The sequence below is a fragment of the Pleurodeles waltl genome, chromosome 2_2 (assembly GCF_031143425.1).
Source record: "Pleurodeles waltl isolate 20211129_DDA chromosome 2_2, aPleWal1.hap1.20221129, whole genome shotgun sequence".
Lineage (NCBI taxonomy): Eukaryota > Metazoa > Chordata > Amphibia > Caudata > Salamandridae > Pleurodeles > Pleurodeles waltl.
Window position 1 is genome coordinate 498,540,315 of NC_090439.1, and position 22,592 is coordinate 498,562,906.

Below are 22,592 nucleotides of genomic sequence, written 5' to 3' on the forward strand. Positions count from 1 at the left end.
GGGCTGCCTCCGGGTGGAAGAACCCGAAGACTCTGCAACTACGGAAGGTGCCAGGAACTTCTCCTTTGATGTCCCACGGCGTGCTGGAGGATGCAGAAGTGTTCCCACGCAGAAAGACCGCAAACTAGGCTTGCTAGCTGCAAGAGTCGCGGTTGAGGATTTTGGGCGCTGCTGGGGACCAGGAAGGACCAGGATGTCGCCCCTTAGTGGAGGAGACAGAGGGGGCGCTCAGGAACTCGGAGAGCCCCCGCAGAAGCAGACAGCACCCACAGAAGTACCGGAACAGGCACTTAGAAGATCTGGGGACATCGGTTGACTTAGAGTCACAAAGGAGGGTCCGTCGAAGTCTAACTAAGCGAGGTGGGCAATGCAGGATGGAGTGCTGGGGACCCAGCCTAGGCTGGTCATAAAGGAATCCTTGGAAAAGTGCACAGAAGCCAGAGCAGCTGCAGATCATGCAGTACACAGGATTACTGTCTGGCGTGGGGAGCCAAGGGCTTACCTCCACCAAATTTGGACAGAAGGGCCACTAGACTGTGGGAGACACTTGGACCCAGCTCCTGTGTGCCAGGGCCCACGCTCGTCAGGATGGGAGGGGACCCAGAGGACCGGTGATGCAGAAGTTTGGTGCCTGCGTTGGCAGGGGGAAGATTCCGTCGACCCACAGGAGATTTCTTCTTGGCTTCCAGTGCAGCGTGAAGGCAGACAGCCCTCAGAGCATGCAACACCAGGAAACAGTCGAGAAAGCCGGCAGGATGAGGCGCTACAATGTTGCTGGTAGTCTTCTTGCTACTTTGTTGCGGTTTTGCAGGCGTCCTGGAGCAGTCAGCGGTCGATCCTTGGCAGAAGTCGAAGAGGGAAGTGCAGAGGAAGTCTGGTGAGCTCTTGCATTCGTTATCTGAGGAATAGTCCAGAGGAGAGACCCTAAATAGTCAAAAAAGAAGGTTTGGCTACTGAAAAAGGAGGCTTGGCTACTAAAAGAGGTAAGCACCTATCAGGAGGGGGCAGAGCTGTCCATTGTGCCCCAACACCTCTAAATCCAAGATGGCCGAGGTCTGGGACACACTGGAGGAGCTCTGGGCGCCTCCCTTGGGAGGTACTGGTCAGGGAAGTGGTCACTCCCCTTTCCTTTGTCCAGTGTCGCATCAGAGCAGGGCTGGGGGATCCCTGAACTGGTGTAGACTGGCTTATGTAGAGATGGGCACCATCTGTGCCCATCAAAGCATTTCCAGAGGCTGGGGGAGGCTACTTCTCCCCAGCCCTTCACACCTATTTCCAAAGGGAGACTTGTAACACCCTCTCTCAAAGGAAATCCTTTGTTCTGCCTTCCTGGACTGGGCTGCCCAGGCCCCAGGGGGGGAGAAACCTGTCTGAGGGGTTGGCGGCAGCAGCAGCTGCAGTGGAGACCCCAGAAAGGCAGTTTGGCAGTACCCGGGTTCTGTGCTAGGGGCCCGGGGATGCATGGAATTCCATGATCCTAGACATGTTACATGGCCATGCTCGGAATTACCATTGTGATGCTACATATAGGTAGTGACCTATATGTAGTGCACACGTGTAATGGTGTCCCCGCACTCACAAAGTCCGGGGAATTTGCCCTGAACAATGTGGGGGTACATTGGCTAGTGCCAGGGTACCCACACACTAAGTAACTTGGCACCTAACCTTCACCAAGTGAGGGTTACACATATAGGTGACTTATAAGTTACTTATGTGCAGTGAAAATGGCTGTGAAATAACATTGACGTTATTTCACTCAGGCTGCAGTGGCAGTCCTGTGTAAGAATTGTCTGAGCTCCCTATGGCTGGAAAAAGAAATGCTGCAGCCCATAGGGATCTCCTGGAACCCCAATACCCTGGGTACCTAGGTACCATATACAAGGGAATTATAAGGGTGTTCCAGTGTGCCAATGAGAATTGGTAAAATTAGTCACTAGCCTGCAGTGACCATTTTAAAAAGCAGAGAGACCATAAACACGGAGGTTCTGGTTAGCAGAGCCTCAGTGATAGTTAGGCACCACCCAGGGAACACATACAGGGCATACATTATGAGCACTGGGGTCCTGCCTGGCAGGATCCCAGTGACACATGGGCAAAAACAAACATACATACAGTAAAAATGGGGGTGACATGCCAGGCAAGATGGTACTTTCCTACACTAGCTCACCAGATTCCTGGCAACCTCAACAAGAAGACAGGAGGAGGACTGCTAAGCCAACAGACAACAACTAACTTGGCCCAGTCGTACCGGCCTGTCTGCAACTTCAAAGACTGCTACCAAAAGGTGACGAATCCAACAGGACCAGCAACCTCTCCAAACCCCCAGTTGACTACCTGCCCACCAAAGGACCAACAACTCCATAGGACAGCGGCCCTGTCCAGAGTAACCCCTCCAAAAGGACTCTAGAACTGCCCTGGATCCGAGAGTCCTGCCCACTCTGCACCCAACGCCCATGTCTAGGTGGCCCACTGGTATAGAGTAGGTCCCCAAGCAAATCTGACCTTGTGTCCACCATAGGTTGACCCCTCCTGGCCAACATGAAGACTGCAGCCTAAATCCAGAGGAACCCCCGACCATGAGAGAACTGGACGAAGATTCCCAACACCTAAAGATACTCCTGAACCCGCAGCCCCCTGCCCTTGGGGAATCCGACCAACAGTCAAGGAACATTCAGATGGTGACCCTCCTTGTCCAGCCTGTGGTTTCCTGGAGCAGACCCTTGGACCCAGGCTGCAGCACCTTTGTGACCCCCGGATCACCCTAATAAAAAGCATTGGGAGCCCGACGCTGTGTTTGCACCCTGCTTCCCCTGTGCCGCTGAGGGTGTGTGTTTGGTGCTGACCTGTGGTTCCCCCCCACTGCTCACCTAAACCTCCCAGATCTGCCCTTTGAAGTCACAGGTACTTACCTGCTAGCAGATCTGTTTCAGAGTGCCCCCAGTCTCTGTAGGATCCCATTCTAAATTTAACTTCAACCTCCACACCTGGTCAGCCCAGTGTTGCTCGTGGTGTAAGTTTGGGGTCATCCTGAACACTGACCAGTGGACATCCTAACCCCTGTAGACTGGAACTGTAAGTCGAGTACTTATCCCAAAACTGCACTAACACTCCTCCTCCTCCCAGCCCCCAAAAAAAGATTATTATGAAAATTGTACTGTCAACTTTTAAAAGTGAAAAGTGTTACTTTCCGGTAAACCATTTTCTTTGCCAAATCTAAATAAAGTGCTACTGATACCTATGTTTGATACTTTCTTACAAATTTACTTACAGGCAACAAGATCCTTTTGGTTCTAGAAATAAAGTAACAAAATATATTTTTCCAATATGAATACATTGGCTGGGAATTAGTCATTGAGTGTGTGCCTCATTTCTTGACTGTGTGTGTACACAATAAATGCTTTGCACTACCCTCTGATAAGCCTAACTGCCCGACCACACTACCACGAAAGAGAGCATTAGTATTATCTACTTTAGTCTCTGTTAAGCCTCTGTGCATACTATATCTCATTTTGATATGGTATATACAGAGCCAGCTTCCTACATGCGCTACTCGCAGAAAAATGCGTCAACACCTCGTCAGGGGTACTAGGCGATATGAAAAATGTCTCTTATCAAGTGTACATCTGATCGTGGCATGTAGTGCTGCAGACTCACATGCTATGCATAGCTCTTCCGACATCTAATGTTGGGCTTGGAGTGTTCCAAGTTGTTTTTCTTCTAAGAAGTCTTTTCGGAGTCACAGGATCGAGTGACGACTCCTCTCAATTTCAGTGCGCGTGGGCGTCGACTCCATTGTTAGATTGTTTTCCAGAAAGGGTGAAGGAAGGAGTGATAGAGTATAGGAATACAAAGAGATGTCCATGCAAATGTAAATGTATAAACATATGTAGAAGTGTAAAACGACTACAGGCTTTCGGGGAGGAGGGAGGGTGCATGTGAATCTGCAGCACTACATGCCACGAACAGATGTACACTAGGTAAGTGACATTTTCTGTTCGATGGCATGTGTAGCTACAGATACACATGTTATGCGTAGACTATAAAGCAGTTAGTCCTCCCAAAAAGCAGTGGCTAGCCTGTAGGAGTTGAAGTTGTTTGAAATAATGTCCGTAAGACAGCCTGGCCTATAGTGGCTTGTTGCTGTGAGAAAACAGTAGTGTTTTGTAAAAGTATGGGGAGTTGACCATGTGGCTGCTTTACTTATCTCAACCATTGGTATGTTCCCTAAAAATGCCATAGATGCACCCTTCTTTCTTGTAGAATGTGCTTTAGGAGTGATCAGAAGGTGTCTTATTGCTTTTATGTAGCATGTTTGTATGCATCTAACAATCCATCTTGCTTAACCTTGTTTTGATATAGGATTGCCTTTATGTGGTTCTTGGAAAGCAACAGAAAGTTGTTTTGTTTTTCTAAAATCTTTACTTCTATCTATATAGTACATAAGAGCTCTTTTGAGATCTAGGGTGTGAAGATCCCTTTCTGCCACAGTCTCTGGCTGTGGAAAGAAGACTGTCAATTCCACTGTTTGGTTGATGTGAAAAGGAGATACTACTTTTGGTAGAAATTTTTGATTTGTTCCAAGTACAACTTTAGGTTTGTGTACTTGGAAAAATGGTTCCTCAATAGTGAACATTGTATCTCACTAACTCTTCTTAAAGAGGGAATAGCTACAAGGAAGGCGACGTTACATGTTAGAAATTGTATTTGACAAGAGTGCATGGGTTCAAAAGGCGGTCCCATGGGTCTGGTGAGTACTATATTTAAATTTAACGGTGGAACAGGTGGTGTTCTAGGTGGAATAATGCATCTTAATCCTTCCATGAAAGCTTTAATCATGGAAACTCTGAATAGAGAAGTGTGCTGAATAGTCTGTAAGTATGTAGATATTGCAGTTAGGTGTATTTTGATGGATGAAAAAGCCAAATTTGATATCTGCAAATGAAGTAAATAGCAAACAATATGTTTTATAGATGCTGTAAGTGGATCGATGTTTTTAGATTGGCAATAGAAACAAATCTTTTCCACTTGTTTGCGTAGCATTGTCTAGTAGTAGGCTTACGTGCTTGTATAATTACTGCCATAGATTCTGGTGGAAGCTTTAGATAACCAGATTCTATGACTTCAGGAGCCAAATCGCTAGCTTGAGTGCACTGGGGTTTGGAAGCCTGATTTGACCTTTGTTCTGTGCTAACAGATCTTGTCTGTTTGGGAGTTTGGAATGTGGTACTACAGACAGATCTAGAAGTGTTGTGTACCAATGCTGGCGTGCCCACGTTGGTGCTATGAGTATCTTGGTGAGTGACGTTTGATGTAGTTTGCTGACCAGAAGGGGAAGGAATGGGAGAGAGGGAATACGTAAGCAAATATCCCTGACCAATTGATCCATACAGCATTGCCCCTGGATAGGGGATGTGGGTATCTGGATACGAAGTTTTGGCATTTTGCGTTTTCGCTTGTTGCGAATAGATCTAGGTCTGGTGTTCCCCACTTTTGAAAGTACTTTTGAAGTACTTGGTAGTGAATCTCCAATTCGTGTGTTTGTTGGTGATTTCTGCTTAGATCTTCTAGATGATTATCTATCCCTGGAATGTATTGTGTTAGTAAATGAATTTGATTGTGAACTGCCCATTTCCAAATTGTTTGGGATAGAAGGGACAGTTGAGATGAATGTGTCCCACCATGTTTGTTGAAGTAATACATGGTTGTCATGTTGTCTATTTTGATGAGAACATTCTTCTGTTTCAGAAGAGGTTGAACCGCTTTTAGGGCAAGAAACACAGCTAACAGTGTATTGTAGATTTGGCTGTATGAGATTTTGGAAAGCTTGTATCCTTTGTATATTTGGATAAGCTATGGTTTGTTGAGTATTTACGATAGCATCTAGGTAAGGTTGTACCTGTGCTGGTTGAAGGTGTGACTTTTGGTAATTTAGAGTGAACCCTAGTGTGTGCAAGGTTTTTATGACGTAATGAGTGTGTTGTTGGCATTGTGTAAATTGCTTGATTTTATTAGCCAATTGTCTAGATATGGAAAGACATGGATGTTTTATCTCCTTAAGTAGGCTGCTGCTAGACACTTTGTGAAAACTCTTGGAGCTGTTGTTATGCGAATGGCAACACTTTGAACTGGTAGTGTTTTCCTGCTATGACAAACCTGAGGTATTTTCTGTGAGCTGGATGGATGGGTATGTGGCAATATGCATCTTTGAGGTCTAAAGCAGTCATGCGATCTTCTTTTTGTAGTAGTGGAATGACATCCTGCAGAGTTACCATATGAAAATGATCTGACAGGATGTATAGATTGAGAGGCCGGAGGTCCAAGATGGGCCTGAGGGTGGCGCAGTCTTTTTAGGGAATGATGAAGTATAGGGAGTATACTCCTGTTCCTTGATGAGAACGTGGAACCAATTCTATTGCTTGTTTTAATAGCAGAGATTGTACCTCTTGTTGTAACAGAATAGTGTGTTCTGGGGACAACTTGTGATATTGTCGTGGCATGTTTGGAGGGGTGGGGATTAATTCTAGGCTATAGCCATTGCGGATAATTGATAATACCCAATAGTCTGTGGTGATATTTTGCCAATGAGAGTGGAATTGCTGTAGTCTTCCCCCCAAGGAGATGTGTGGAGTAGAAGGGAGGGAAGGAAGTCACTGTTTAGGTTGTGTTGTGATCCGCTTAGAGGTTTGGAATTTACCTCTGTTCCTGAAATATTGACCTCTATAGGATCCTGTAAGCCCACCTCTTTGATATTGAGTTTGTTGTCCCTGCACTGTTTGGGAGGTGGAAGCATCTGAGGATTGTGGCTTAAAACCTCCTCTAAACTGTGGTCTGCGAAAGGAGCCTCTATATATGGTGGTGTATAAAGCGGCCATTGCTTTTGCAGTATCCAAGTCCTTCCTCAGTTTCTCAATAGCGGCACCTACTTCTGGGCCAAACAGGTGCTTCTTGTCAAAACGCATATTAAGTATTGCCTGTTGAATTTCTGGTTTAAAACCAGAGGAGCATAGCCATGCGGGTCTTCTAATTGTGATGGCAGTATTTACACTCCTTGCAGCTGCATCAGCAGCATCGAGGGCTGATCTTATTTGATTATTACTGATTGCTTGTCCCTCTTCCACCAGTTGTCGTGGTCTTTTTTTGATGCTCCTTTGGGAGATGTTGTATAAGATCTTGCATCTGTCCCAATGGGCCCTGTCATACCTGGCTAGAAGTGCCTGAAAATTTGCAATTCTCCACTGGTCTGCTGCTTGTGCGGCAACTCTTTTTCCAGCTGCATCAAGTTTTCTACTCTCCTTATCAGGAGGAAGTGCGTCTCCTGATGACTGGATGTTTGCCCTTTTCCTTGCAGCACTGACTACTACTGAGTCTGGAGGGACCTGATGAGTGATGTAATCTGGGTCAGTAGAGGCAGGCTTTACTTTTTATAAATTCTATGGGTGATGATCCTAGTTTTGACAGGTTCAGAAAAAATTTGGTCTGCATGTTTAACCATTCCTGGTAACATTGGGAGACACTGGTATCTTGAATGAGTAGAAGACAGTGTGTTAAATAAAAAGTTTCCTTCTAATGGCTCCGAATGCATGGCTACTCCATGGTAAGCTGCTGCCCTAGATATTACTTGGGTGTATGCAGTGGTGTCTACTGGAGGAGAAGTTTTTGATGGATAAATGTCTGGATCATCTTTCGGGATGGGACCAGGGTCATAGAGGTCCCATGGGTCTGCTGTATCTCCATGTGAATATAAAGAATGTGTTGGAGAAGGCAATGGTGGTGGGCTATTCTGAAGTGAGAATGAGAGCTGTGGAGATTGAGGAGGATAAGTATGGAGAGGTAGTGGCCTCTCCTTTTGTTTTTGCACCTTTGCTGGTGGTTGCACAGATTCTAATTCCTCTTGGAAAGCCAGCTTTCTTTTGTTTTTTAAAGGTGCAGTGATGATTCTTCATGTCTCCTTATGAATATGGATTTCTGGACGGTCTCTCATCCATAACCTGTAATATTGGTTCAATCTCAATCTCTTCTTCAAAAGTCTTATGAGATTCTATGATTAGCTTTGCAATCTGTTTAAACTTTTTGGAAAGTCCTTGTTCCTCTGTATATGAGGATTTTTTTAGGCTCCGAGGTGTGTATCTTTTTCGGTCCCAAAAAAGTAGTCGGATGTCTCGGCTCCGAAGCAGATTGCCGAATTTTCGACTCCGAGGAATGGGGTCTTTTACTGGAGTCTGAAGTGGTGTTTTTAATGGATTTGCTCGACTCAGAGGTGGACGGAGGAGTGGCCTTTTTTCGGCGCCGACCCCGAAGGACGCTCCAGCAGTCTTTTTTTGGGCCGAACCATGGCCTTCCGGCAGTGGTGTACCCACGGCCTTTTAATGTTTTTTCTGCAGGGCTGTAGGGGCACACTTACTCACATGCAGGCCAGCTGTGATGGGTCTGTTGTCTTCCAAATCCTGTTCGGAGTGTATGTCTCGGATGGAGACTGCTGTCTGCTCCTTCTCTTCCTCCATGACGTTGAGATGTTTGCTGCTTTTCAACGCCATTTCGAGTCTTCGGGCTCTGCTATCTCTCAGGGTCTTCTTTTATCAAAATGATAGACAGGCCTCGCAATCTTCCTCCCGATGGTCTAGAGGAAAGCACACATTACAAATCAAGTGTTGGTCTGCATATGGGTACTTCGCGTGGCACTGAGGGCAGAATCAGAAAGGAATCCGATCCATGAGACTTTCCACATGGTAGGCCCGTACAGACCAGAGTTGCGTGCCCGCGCCCCAAAGGGAGAAATGAAGGTTCCGACGGTACTACAGTTTCGATGCTAGATGGAAAACGCGATAGAAACAATACCAACGAATAAGAAGGCTTTCTGAGGGTTTTTTTTTTAATCGAAATCTCGGAGCGAGAGGAAACATGTCTGAACCCAACCGTGGAAAGAAAACAAACAATGGAGCCGATGCCCATGCGTGCACACTGAAACCGCCAGGAGGAGTCACTCGATCCTGTGACTCCGAAAAGACTTTTTAGAAGAAAAACAACTTTTAACACGCCGAGCCCAACACTAGATGTCAGAAGAGCTATGCATAGCATGTGTATCTGCAGCTACACATGCCATCTAATAGTGGTTCCCAACCTGTGGTCCGGGGACCACTGGGGGTCCGTGAAGCCTTCTCAGGGGGTTCACGACCGGTTAAAAAATTAAAAAATATTAATAAATATTGACAAATTAGGTCCCAAACTTCCAGTAATGACTCAGTGGGGGTTCCCCAGATTCCAATGATGATTCGGTGGGGGTCCCTGGGTTCCATTAATGATAAAGTTGGGGTCCACAGAAGTAAAAAGGCTGGGAACCACTGATCTAACAAATATATACACAATTACAATTTGTTGAGGCATTCACCATTGCACTCCACCAGTGAAGATTAAACAAATGAGGTTTCTGGTGGTACATGAAAATTTGTTGTACCAGTTTGGCCATTGGCCATTTGGGCTCTTGCACTGATTCAGAGATGAAGAAAATTCAGCAGGTGGTATTTGGTGGTACTTCATTCTGTGACTGGAGGCCAAGCAGTTAGGTATTGGAGGAGATAAAGGGGGTGGAGTTTCAGAAACTATGAAATAAAAATAAAGACGTTACCCTGTGGAGTCTCTTTGTTAGACTACTTTCAATCTGGTATTCTGTTTTACTGTCCTCTATCTTGATAGGAAAAAGTTAAAAATACTTCCTTTTGAAGCAATGTTTGTAAAGTATTTCTGCATGAAGTTCAAACCAAATAAATACACATAAGAGTTTCTTTCTTAAGCCCTTGGTTTAGATGAACAACAGTGACTTCATCAGTAGGCCCCCCAGTACTGCTCTGATGTAAGGACCCTCATCTACACGGATGTGAAAAGTACCATGGAATAGTGTGGAAGCATCATGATTAATTATTGTAACCTCAAGCCAGTCTAAACCAAGCCAGCTTATCCAAGTTAATAAACCAATAATAGATTAAGATTCCCTTCTTTTGTGAGGGGATGGCGGACAGAAGCAATCAATGCCATAGGGCCTAAGGGTGTTTGAAGTCCATGAGCCCACATAGAAGTGAGCTTGGCTTTTTTTTAAATACAAATTCTATCTTTTACAGGGAACTCAGTTTGTAGTCAGGTGGACCTGGCAACAAGTGACATGCAACTTTATTTCTTACAAATTGGCTCAGCGTTTCTCAGATGTTATCTGGACTGGGATAGAAGACCCTTGATAAGTCTTGTTTTGCAGTGATTGTCCAGAACCCCTCATTATTCCAGCTGCATGCTTAGTATGGACATTGGTTTCTCCGCTAGTAAAAGGAATACTCAGACTAGATCGCATATGTAGGAAAATGGCTCCCTGTTGCAGTTACCCCCCACTCTTTGCCTGATATTGATGCCGACTTGACTGAAGTGTGCTGGGACCCTGCTAACCAGGCCCCAGCACCAGTGTTCTTTCACTTAAAAATGTACCATTGTTCCACAATAGGCACATCCCTGGCACACAGATAAGTCCCTTATAAAAGGTATCAGTCCACAGCTCCATAATGGCTACACTGAATACTGGGAAGTATGGAATCAAACTTCTCAGAATGATGCCAGTGTTGGATTTATTACAAAATGCACACAGATAGCCCTGTATTTTACCCAATCCTTCAGTGCAGGACTGACTGGTCTCTGCCAGCCTGCCACTGAGACGAGTTTCTGCCCCCCTGGGGTGAGAGCCTTTGTGCTCTCGGATGACAGAAACAAAGCCCCCCCCCCCGCAGGAAAGGTAACACTTGGTGGTGAGCCTCAAAGGCTCATGCCTTTTGTTACAGCACCCCAGCTAGTGGAGATGCCCGCCCCTCCGGCCACTACCCCCACTTTTTGGCAGCAAGGCTGCAGGAGATAATGAGAAAAACAAGGAGTCACCCACCAGTCAGAACAGACCCTAAGGTGCCCTGAGCTGAGGTGACCCCTGCCTTTAGAAATCCACCATCTTGGTTTTGGAGGATTCCCCCAGTAGGATTAGGGATGTGCACCCTCCCCTCAGGGAGGGGACACAAAGAGAGTGTAGCCACCCTCCAGGACAGTAGCCATTGGCTACTGCCCTCCTGACCTAAACACACCAGGAAATCAGATTTCTGCAACCTGAAACAAGAAGGACTGCTGACCTGAAAGCCCTGCAGAGACGACGGAGACAACAACTGCTTTGGCCCCAGCCCTACTGGCCTGTCTTCTGACTCGAAGAAAACTACAACAGCGACGCATCAGACAGGGACTAGCGACCTCTGAAGCCTCCGAGAACTGCCCTGAACTAAAGGACCAAGAAACTCCTGTGAGCAGCGGCTCTGCTCAACAACAAACAACAACGTTGCAACTTTATTGCAACTTCTAAAGACTCACTCTGCCCGCGGGAAGCGTGAGACTTCACCCTCTGCACCTGACACCCCTGGCTCGAGCTCCAGAGAAACAACACCACAGGGAGGACTCCCAGGCGACTGTGACCTCGTGAGTAGCCAGAGACGACCCTCACAGCGATGCATGCAGAAAGAATCCAGAGGCTCCCCCTGACCGCGACTGCCTGTAATAAGGAACCTGACGCCTGGACCAAGCACTGCACCCGCAGCCCCCAGAACCAGAAGGAACCGAACCTGTGCAGGAGTGACCCGCAGGCGACCCTCTGCCTAGCCCAGTTGGTGGCTGGCCCGAGAAGCCCCCCTGTGACCTGCCCGCACCACTAGAGTGAACCCTGGGTCCCTCCATTGATTTCAATTGCAAACCAGACGCCTGCTTTGCACTCTGCACCCGGCCGCCTCTGTGCCGCTGAGGGTGTGTTTGTGTGCCTACTTGTGCCCCCCCGAGTGAATTACAAAACTCCCCTGGTCTGCTCAACGAAGATGCAGGTACCTACCTGCAGGCAGGCAGGAACCGGAGCAACCCTGTCCTTCATAGGCGCCTATGTGTTTTGGGCACCTCTTTGACCTCTGCACCTGACCAGCCCTGAGCTGCTGGTGTGCCAACTTTGGGGTTGCCTTGAACCCCCAACGGTGGACTGCCTTTGCCCAGGAACTGAGACTTGTAAGTGTCTTACTTACCTCACAAACTAACCATTACTTACCTCCCCCCAGGAACTGTTGATTTTTGCACTGTGTCCACTTTTAAAACAGCTTATTGCCATTTTACTAAAACTATGTATGCTAATGCTCTAATTCAAAGTTTCTAACTTACCTGTGTGGAGTACCTTGCATTTTATGTATTTACTTCAAATCTTGAACTTGTGGTTCTAAAAAATAAATTAAGAAAATATATTTTGCAACATAAAAACCTAATGGCCTGGAGTAGGTCTTTGAGTGTGTGTTCCTCATTTATTGCCTGTGTGTGTACAACAAATGCTTAACACTTCCCTCTGATAAGCCTACTGCTGGACCACATTATCACAAAATAGAGCATTAGAATTATCTAATTTTGCCACTATCTTACCTATAGGGGGAACCCTTGGACTCTGTGCACACTATCTCTTACTTTGAGATAGTATATACAGAGCCAACGTCCTACAATGTAGATCTTTCTCCCCATCAAGACCATCTGCTGGGGGAGAGTTGTCTCCAATGAACAGAAAGGGAGGGACTGAGTGATCCAAAACCTGGCCCACATCTACATGTGTTTGGTGATTCAAAGCCCACCCAACGCAAGAAGTTCCACTTGAATGCCTCAACAAAGGCAGTTTTGACACAGTAAATCTAGACTATGCTCAAATATTCAACAAGAAGTTTGTTAACTCCTAAAATTAGAAAACAAATTAATGTACAGGCATCTGCATGGATAATCCGTGCAATCATGCATGCCAATGCGCGGCTCTCAGGGGAAACCATGAGTACACAGTATTGTTTGCCAGATATACTGCCACCCAAAGAAAAGACAAAATGGAAAAGATTATCCGCCAGATCTCTTGCCAAAAATCAGGCTAGCCCCAAAATGTCAACAGAGCAGCACATCTGTTATATAAAACCATGGCATCACATAAAACAATATCAAGCACTGGCCATGTTTTACTATTGTACAAAACAGTTGGGTAACGACTTACAATTTAAATTTCAGGGTAGCCAGCATTACACATGGTTACCTAAATTATCTGGCTATCAGTGACAAGAGTCGAAGTCTAAAAAGGTTAGTGATAATGTACCCCATGCATATTTTAGATCCCAGTGTGTTGAGGCATCAGCTATACACGATGAAAGAGGAATGGGATGAACGGCAAGTTTAAAAAAAAAAAAAATAAAAAAAAAAAATAACTTATCTGACATGCCACAGCTACACTTTAGGAAATTGTTGAACATAAGAGAAGCAGATTTCGATCCATAGAGTTCTACTTAAAGAGCCAATATGAACCAGTGAGCACATAGGTGGGGAAGGGGCCATGCCATGTATTATGCACCCTTGTGTGACTGGTACTGACATGCAAAAAAGTTTAACGGTTTTCAATCCGACAACTAGGTAAAAATGTGTTCCCAAACTTTAGAATGGAAAGGAGCAAGGACACAAGTTCTAGTTAACATGTAATTTACTTTTCCTTCTGGAATACTCGTTCAAGTATTAGCACACTGCAGATGTATCAATTTACTTGCTACATTAAAATGTTTCACCTGGCACCATATTTGCCTTTCTCAACTAAGTATTACCTCCAAATTAACTATGGAAATAAATGAGCTGAGTAATTTAAACAATAACAGGCTGGTTGAGTTGGTCTACTCATTATTTATTCAGATAGTTTAGTTATGTCCACAACTACTCCATCAAGTATGAATTTCTAGTATTTTTTAATGGGTAGACCTTTTTATCCTCTTCTCATAAAAAGACTGGTTACCTATTGTTGTATGTTAAAGATTTCGTCATATATGACGTTCAGCACTCCTATTACTACTCAAAATATTTGTGTTTACAGCAGGCATTAAAACATACATTTTTGCGTTGCAGTGCACTTACACCTTCCTGAATTTATGCAGCAGTGATGTTACTTATTTTTCTAATCTGTAAATATTTTTGTTCTGCACAGCGTTCCGATGCACTTGCTACCCGGTCTGCACCATAACAAACCATGTACGTAAAAATAAAAATATAAATTCAGCCTTATTACTCACAACAAGGATTCACATAAAAACATCAATATCTATAACATCGTAAGCCACCAACTGCGGTACAAATGAGGTCACACTGCTCACCAATTTCAGCCCTGTGAAAAGGTATTTAACTTCTTGATTTATAAAACAGCTGAGTTGAAGCTGGTTCTCTGTACCCTTTGCTGGTTCTTCCTCCTCAGCTTCTGTACATTTCATACTTAAAGAAAAAAAGTTAAGGGAAAAGTGGTGCACAGCTTGAAAAAGGATACTGTTCAAGGCAGAAGTATGCCCAAACAGGCAAAACAATTGTTTGAATTTGGCCCATTAATCTAATGGGATAGTGGGTCAATAAACAATTTCTTTTTTCAACAAAAAAAAAAAAATCAATTTCAAAACTGTTAAACTGAAACACAAAGTCAATAAAAACATTTCATCTGAATTGAAGATCGACCATCAACCCTATTTTCAATCACATGATGCGGACTGGGCTTCGTCATGCCCCCGATGTAAGAGGGAAGAAGACGACTTTATGCACTTGGCATGGAACTGCACGGCAGTGGGGTTCTTCTGGTCAGCAGTGGTGGAAAGAGTGCAAAGTCTATGACCTTAATGGCACCGCAGCATTGCCTGACAGGAAATATGGCTAAGAAGGGTAAGATGACATACAGCTTTCTCCAAGTGGCCTTGGTGCTGGTTCAGAGGCAGGTCGCCATTACTTAGATCCGAGTGGGGACACCCAACGAGGCTTCGTGGGTCTGGGACATTTTGAGTGGTCCGTTTTTGAGGAAATACACCTCAGGCTGGTGAGAATAGATGGCAAATTGCACACAGACATATAAGCTTGGGGAGATCTGTGTGAAAGTTTAACAGGAAATAAATGGAGTGACTGGGATGTCAGTGGCTCAGCGAGTGAGAGAGAGCGGTCTTGTTCGGACGAAAACAAATGTAGTTGAAGTGCCCCGTCGGACCCCAACCCCTGGCACCACAGAGTATTTCTGCCCCCGGGATACGCAGATGGAAATTCAACCCCTTCTTTGCTGGCCCACTGTCAAAAGTACATTGAAAGAATTTCTAATTTCCTCTCACTTGCTATGAGGAATGGTAACAGTATGCAGACTTCAAGTCAGCCGGCAACTAGGGAACCCTGCCAACACGGACCGTTTTTTAAACTTAGCCACTCGGAGGAATCTATGATGGTCTGGCTTGGATGAATTCAGCTACTTTTTCATACCCATAATGCAAATTACTAAAAAGTAGACTTGAATGAAAGTTTTCCACACACTTCTGCCAAGTATAGCTCTGAAATTCTGCACATATCCACAAAAGTCCTAGCACCCATCATTCCCACGAAGCTCTGGATAAATACACTACCCCACTTGCATGGGGGGTGAAAATCATATTTTGGCAAACCACCCTCTGAATCACTATTGATAACCCCAAAGTCAGAGTCATAAAAATAACCACTATTCCTAAACTCAGATTCTAGAGCATATTTCAAAAATGCATAGTTTTCTTTCATATCCATTTTACATTCATTTGTACCCAATAAACTGATGCATGGTGTGTACGCTACCTTGTTCCGAAAACATTATGGGATAGAAATACCATCATAATTGTAGTATGTAGTGTTAGTTTTTAACATAGCATTTTTAACTACGTATTATCCGAGCTAAGACACAGGGGTGAGAATGTTTGGAACCTTAAAATATATTAAATGAAAAACGTATATATGATAAATTATAGCGAATGAAAAATTACTGGTAAATCATGGAAACTACGACTTAGAATAAAAAATTAATTGAGAAACTGAAATGGAGTGTGCCCATGTAAATAGTTGACATTTGTACGTCTCTCTTTGTTGCTATTTAAAAACATAAAAAAGCACCAACATTTATTAAAGATATCACTACAAAAACCTTACTAGATATATATATATATTTATTTGATTGGGAAGAAAGGACTTTTACTGATCCTGCAAGTACCTTCCTTGAGCCAGTACTGGGGTTCGATTTTTTGTGATTATCTAAACATAAAGGAGGCCTGTTCATTAGTGCCAGAACAGGGATGTCACCAGATCAGGTGTAGATGCTTGATGTACATGCTATTCTCCTTCTACAGTGGGGTTAAATGTGTCAAAGCCTGCAAAGTTGCCTTACTGCCATGATCGGTAGGAGAAGGAAGACCAGCCAAGGAACTGAACTGTACCTTCAAGGATGACTGACCTGATTACCAAGATGTCCTGTACAAGGACTAGCTAATTGGAGTGACCGGTCTAGAGGACGGCTTGATGGTGTGAAAAGGAAGAGGAGTTACAAGGTCGCTACAGTCCAGCAGGCTAGGAGGAAAACAAAAAGACCCTCTTAGCCCCATTACATTCATATCTTGAGATAGGTGAATTCCAAATCATCTAAAATCCAGGCCATGCCTGCAGAGTGCCTAAAATACCTCTTTCTTTGACCTCAACAGAACCAAGAGACAGTGAGTCCTCTAAGTTCAAGCTGAGGTCTGGTTAGTTTGCAGGAGAAAGCCACTCTGGTTCCAGAGCTGTCTGAACCATTTTTGTAGTTCTTATGGTCATGGAGAAATCATCAGATGAAGTTGTGGTCAAACCTAAACCGAAAATCCATTTATGAGTGGGTGATGGTGTCGGGGCTACCCACAAGCAGTGCACCTACCATCATGAGTGACCCCAATACATAAGCATAAAAAAAAAAAAGGAAAAACAGAATTTGCTCACGGGTTCCTGAAATCCAGTAAACAGGGCTATCTCAATCAGACAACTGCAAAAAAGACACCGAGTCACGAGGAGGTCACCTCCCATGAACACTGGGCGCACCTAAAGCCTTTTGCTGGGTGGAGTCCTACTTGCTTCAGTGGTGGGTTATGGGCTCTACATTTTTGAGTGCTACCTTTTATTCTGGACTAAGACAATTTTTTAGGAGTGACGCCTCAATCAATCAATCAATCAATAAATTTGTTGAGCGCACTACTCACCCAGGAGGGTCTCAAGGCATTGGGGGGAGGAGTGGGGGAGGCGGTGTGCTACTGCTCAAAGAGCCAGGTCTTGAGGCGCTTCCTGAAGGTCAGGAGGTCCTGGGTCATACGTAGGTTGGTGGGGAGGGAGTTCTGGGTTTTGGCAGCAAGCTGGGAGAAGGATCTGCCACCGGTTGTGGTACGGTGAATGCGGGGGACTATTGCGAGGGCGAGGTTGGCGGAGCGGAGATGGCGTGTCCTGTTGTGGAAGTTGAGTGTCATTGAGGTAGGCCGGTCCGGTGTCATGGAGAGCTTTGTGAGCATGGATTAGGATTTTGAAGACGATCCTTTTGTTGACAGGTAGCCAGTGGAGGTCCCCGAGGTGGGCAGAGATGTGTTTGTGGCGAGGGAGGTTGAGGACGAGAGTTGCTGAGGCATTCTGGATGCACTGGAGTTTTTTCTGGAGCTTAGCCGTTGTTCCCGCGTAGAGGGCATTGCCGTAGTCCATTCTGCTGCTAACGAGGGTGTGGGTGACTGTTATTCTGGTTTCCACGGGAATCCACATGAAGGTCTTGCGGAGCATTCGAAGGGTGTGGAAGCATGAGGACAAGATGGCGTTGACTTGCTGGGTCATGGAGAGTCTAGTATGAAGCCGAGGTTGCGTGCATGGGTGGTGGGCGTCAGGGGTGACCCCACGGTGGCCGGCCACCAGGAGTTGTCCCCTGCTGACTTGTTGGGGCCAAAGATGATGATTTCTGTCTTTTCTGAATTCAGCTTGAGGTGGCTTGCTTCCATCCAGTTGGTGATAGCGTGGAGTCCGGTGTGGAGGTTGTTCTTGGCAGTCGCAGGGTTCTCCGTGAGGGAGAGGATGAGCCGAGTGTTGTCTGCATAGGAGATGATGTTGAGGCCGTGGGATCGGACGATGTTGGCGAGCTGAGCCATGTAGATATTGAAGAGGGTGGGGCTGAGTGAGGATCCCCGGGGGTCTCCGCACATGGTCTTGGTGGCCTTTGACCGAAACGGGGGGAGGCGAACTCTGTGTTCTTTCGGAGAGAAAGGAGGTGAGCCAGTCCAGGGCTCTGTTGCTGATTCCGGCTTCAAAGAGGCGTGTGCAAAGGGTGTGGTGACATACGGTGTCGAAGGCTGCGGAAAGGTCGAGGAGGATGAGGGCAACGGTTTCACCCTTGTCAAGCCTGGTCCTGATGTCGGTGCAGGTGATGAGGGCGGTCTCGGGGCTGTGGTTTTTGCGGAATCCAGACTGGGAGACATTGAGTAGGCTGTTGTCCTCCAGGAAGTAGGAAAGTTGGTTGTTGACTATCTTCTCGATGACCTTCACAGGGAAGGGAAGTAGGGAGATAGGTCAGTAGTTTTTGAGGTCTTCGGGGTATGCTTTGGGCTTTTTGAGCAAGGCGTTGACTTCGGCGTGTTTCCAGCTTTCTGGGAAGATTGCGGTCTCAAAGGAGCTGTTGATGATGGTCTGGATCTCAGGAGCGATGATTTGGCTGGCCTTATTGAAGAAGTGGTGAGGGCAGGGGTCAGCAGGAGAGCCGGAGTGGATGGTGCTCATGGTATTGGGGGTTTCCTCATCATTGGTGGGTATCCAGGCGCTCAGTACGTTGGTGCAGCAGGGTGCGATGGGGTTGACCATGTCAGTGGTGGGGGATGGTGTTGCAAAGCTTCCATGTATATCTGTGATCTTGCGGTGGAAGAAGATGACGAGGGAATCGCAGAGGTCTTGTGAGTGGGGAGGGTCAGTGGAGCAGGAGTTGGGGTTGGTGAGTTCCTCGATGATGTTGAATAGCTCCTTGCTGTTGTGTGCGTTGTCAACCCGTTCTTTGTAGACAGATCTTTTGGTGGTCCGGATGAGCTGGTGGTGTGGGCGCATGGCTGATTTGAGGGCGGTGAAGTTGCTCTGATTGTTCTTGGTGGCAGGTTTTCTTGGCTTTCCGGCATTCTCATTTGGAGGCCTGAAGGTCTGCGGTGAACCAGGGAGCTTTCTTGTTGACGCAGGTGTTGCTGGTTTTCTTGAGTGGAGCGAGGGTGTTGGCGCAGTCGTCAAGCCATTGTTTGAGGTTGAGGGCGGTGGTGTTGGGGTTGTTGGTTTTAGGTGGTAGGGATTGGGGGAGGTTGGAGATCAATTGTTCCTTGGAGATCTGGTTCCACTTGCGGTGAGGGATTGGATGCGGTTGGTGGTGGGCTTCAGGAAGGACAAATTAACGCAATGGTGGTCGGTCCAATTGAGTTCGGTGGTGTGAGTGAAGGGATGTGGCTGCTGGAGGAGAAGATAGCGTTGAGCGTGTGCCTGGCTGAGTGGGTGGGTGAGGTGACCAGTTGCTTGAGGCCGAGGTTGCAAGGTTGTATAGTAGGGCCACGGAGTTGCAGTCACTGGTTTTCTCCAGGTGGAAATGTAGGTCACTGAGGAGCAAGTAGTCTGTGGAGGCGATAGCGTGGGAGCTGATTGTGTCGGCAATGGCGTCGCAGAATTGGGGGCAGGGGCCTGGTGGTCTGTAGACGAGGGTTCCTCTCAGGGTGGTGTTGGCGTTGATGTGTATCTGAAAGTGAAGGTGTTCTGCGGCATCCAGGGCGTCATGGGTGTCGGTGGAGATCTTGATGGAGCTTCTGTGGTCTATGGCGATTCCTCCTCCTGGTTTGATGATACGGTCTCTTCAGGTGATCTTGTATTCCTCAGGGATGACTATGGCGATGTCTGGTTCGAATGAGGGGTTCATCCATGTTTCGGTGAGGAAGGCGATGTCAGGGGAGGCTGACGTGAGCAGGTCCCAGAGCTCAACAGCATGCTTGTGGACAGAGCGGGTGTTGAGGAGGATGCAGCTGAGATGGTTGGGGTGGCTGGCGTTGTTGTGGTGCTTGGTGGCTTGATTGCAGGTGAAGCATCACAAGCAGCACGCAAAAAATCAGTAGGTGTACTTGGATGCAGGCGGTGGGGCGGTCGGGGTTGAGCGCAAGGAGCTCTGCAGTGGCATAGTGGCATCTGGTAGCGTGGGAGGGGCAGGGGGGACAGGCGCTGGGCACGGTCCTGGTGCGGATGGGCACAGAAGGGCCTGCCTCTAATAAATCAAATCAAAAGGCACAGAAGAATGGCACAAACAACAATAAAACAGAGACTAAGACACACACAAATATACTTACGGCAAACCACTAGACACCAGGGATGAGGCGCAGGCGGGTGCATGCAGGTGGTGGAGGCCCTTGAACACTCAGCAGCAGCAAGGGCGGGGTTGGGGACACAAGGGCAGTTTGGTGGAGCTGCTCAGCGTGCAGAGTGGTTCCTGGCCTTAAGGCAGGTCAGGGGTTACTCTTCGCGCCGCGCAGTGGCTGCCATTAAGAAGGGGAGGTGGGAGGGAGGAGCAGCTGGGAGGCGGGAGGTGGTGCTGAATGGCGGCGCAAGGGGTGCGGGGCCGCAGGGGACGCAGTGGTGGGGCCGGGGAGGAAAAACAGTACCAGTGAAACGGGCAGAAACAAAAAGAAAAAAGGCAATAAAATCAAAAGACACAGAAGAACGGCACACACAGCAATAAAACAGAGACCAAGACACACAATTTTACGCCTCTAATTAACCTCTTTACATTCCACAGTGGAACCCAAACAAGAGCCTTGGGTACATAGTCCACACCTCTCTTTTCATTGCTCTCCCTTTTAGAACCATTTGCAGGAATTTAGCCTTTACTAAAACCCTGAGATCCAAGCATGCCTGGACTTCCCAGAGTTTAATTGAAACGAACTCCAGATTACCAATGTTAAAAGAAATAAACAAAACCACTCTTGGCAGATTTTTTGGGTTGTACCTCTGTACCAAAAAATGCTAGCACTCCCATTGGCGTATATCAGTAGTGTTGCCTTGGGAACCAGTAGCAAATAATATACACACACACAGGGCACTGCCGTGGACTGCTCCTGGATCCCTGAAAGCACTCAAGAAATGTAAAGATCTCTAATGTAAGCCACAATGTACAGCTGCTCTCTTCTCCCCAAGTGAAATACAAAGATCGCTTTTAAAGAGTCTTGCTCCTTCATAGAGCTAGAGTTGTGCTTAATCACCTAAATATAAAAAGTCAGGATATTATTAACACTGGATAGGCCTACTACATCCATTGACAAGGAGCAAATTCACAGAGAATAGCAATGTATAGTTCCCCGAAAATTAATTTCTAAAATGTATAGTATGTAAAGTACTGGAATATGAACCTTGAATTCAGGTTTTGCTGCAAATCCCACCTCCAGATTAATACCACATAATCCTGATAAAACAGCCACATAAAATCTGCCTCTGGCATTCTTAATTATGAAACAGGGGCAGTCAGGCAGCATCTTGCATGTGTACTATTGTTTACTTTTGATGTCTACAACTAGTGACATTCCACTATCAAACTAGAATCAAATAAATAAAATGTATTTGCACTCACACAATCGAGTAACAGAATGAATCCCTTGATACCCTATAGCCTGCAAAGAATCAGAGAGGCAGTTAAAATCTCAGGCACAGTACAATACAGTTATTAACACTCAAGAAAAAATGTATTAAAAAAAAAAAAAAAAACTCTATCTCGGGCCAGGACACAATTCAAGTGTTTTCACTGTTCCTACGTGCAAGACTTTCTATGACACTAATGTATCCTCCAGGGCTCTGGACCAATTGAAGGGATTTTCTGAAGAAAATCAGGATTTGTGTAGTCTGCAAGGGATTCCTACAGCAAGCTAGATAAGAGGATAACTGGCTGAAGCCTCAGCAGCGGAGTTTAAACCCACATAGAATGTTTTCTTGAATGACAATTCATGCTGCGTTTCGCATTTTTCGAGCAACATAAATAATAGATACTATTAATCAACTTAATGATATACAATTTACTGAGCTCAGAAGACGGGCAAGCAGAATCTGTAATGCCAGGATTCAAATCAAAAGCTAAATGCAGATGTAAATGGAGATCATTAAACTCGCTGAGCTACCTTGCCGGTGTCCCACAAAATTCCTAAATCAAAAGATCACCATGCTAACAACAAGGGCTTCATCCCAAAGAAGTCACTAGTGTTGTTCCAAGATCCAGTACTAAAGTCCACAGTGACAGGGGTTCAGTTCCAAGAGAGGACACATTTCTAATCAGTGCAACCAGTTAAGGGCCCAACTGATCCATATTTCTACAGTCGGCCAATGATGTAATCAGTCTGCACCTAGTATACAATGTCAAGCACACCTAAAGCTTCAGGACTGGGTTAACACGCTGTTTCCTGGGACAGGCAGGCAGCCGTAGAGGCCTCCTATAGGCCTGAGCACAGTGCAAACTCACCAGCGGAGTTCCAAGACTCCTGTGCTGGGCTTCTTTGATCTTGTTGTTCCTAGCCAAATGGAATGATGAGACTACAGCTCTTGGGCAATCTCAATCATCTAAGATGTCATTCAGGCAGATTCATTAGTCAGATGTACCATGTGTATCAGAGCTTTCACATAATTCTGAATGTTAGTTGCAAGTAAGTCTTGATCACATATAAACCTCTCTGCATTTAATA

At 46.0% G+C, this 22,592-nt stretch overlaps 1 protein-coding gene across 1 annotated transcript in view; it reads right to left on the reverse strand.

Moving 5' to 3' along the window:
- Positions 1-22,592, reverse strand: part of USP14 (ubiquitin specific peptidase 14) — a 372,282-nt gene that overhangs the window by 214,218 nt on the left and 135,472 nt on the right. The window contains exon 10 of the mRNA XM_069219990.1: positions 14,199-14,313. Coding sequence (XP_069076091.1) covers positions 14,199-14,313 — 115 coding nt within the window. The remainder of the gene's footprint in view (positions 1-14,198; positions 14,314-22,592) is intronic.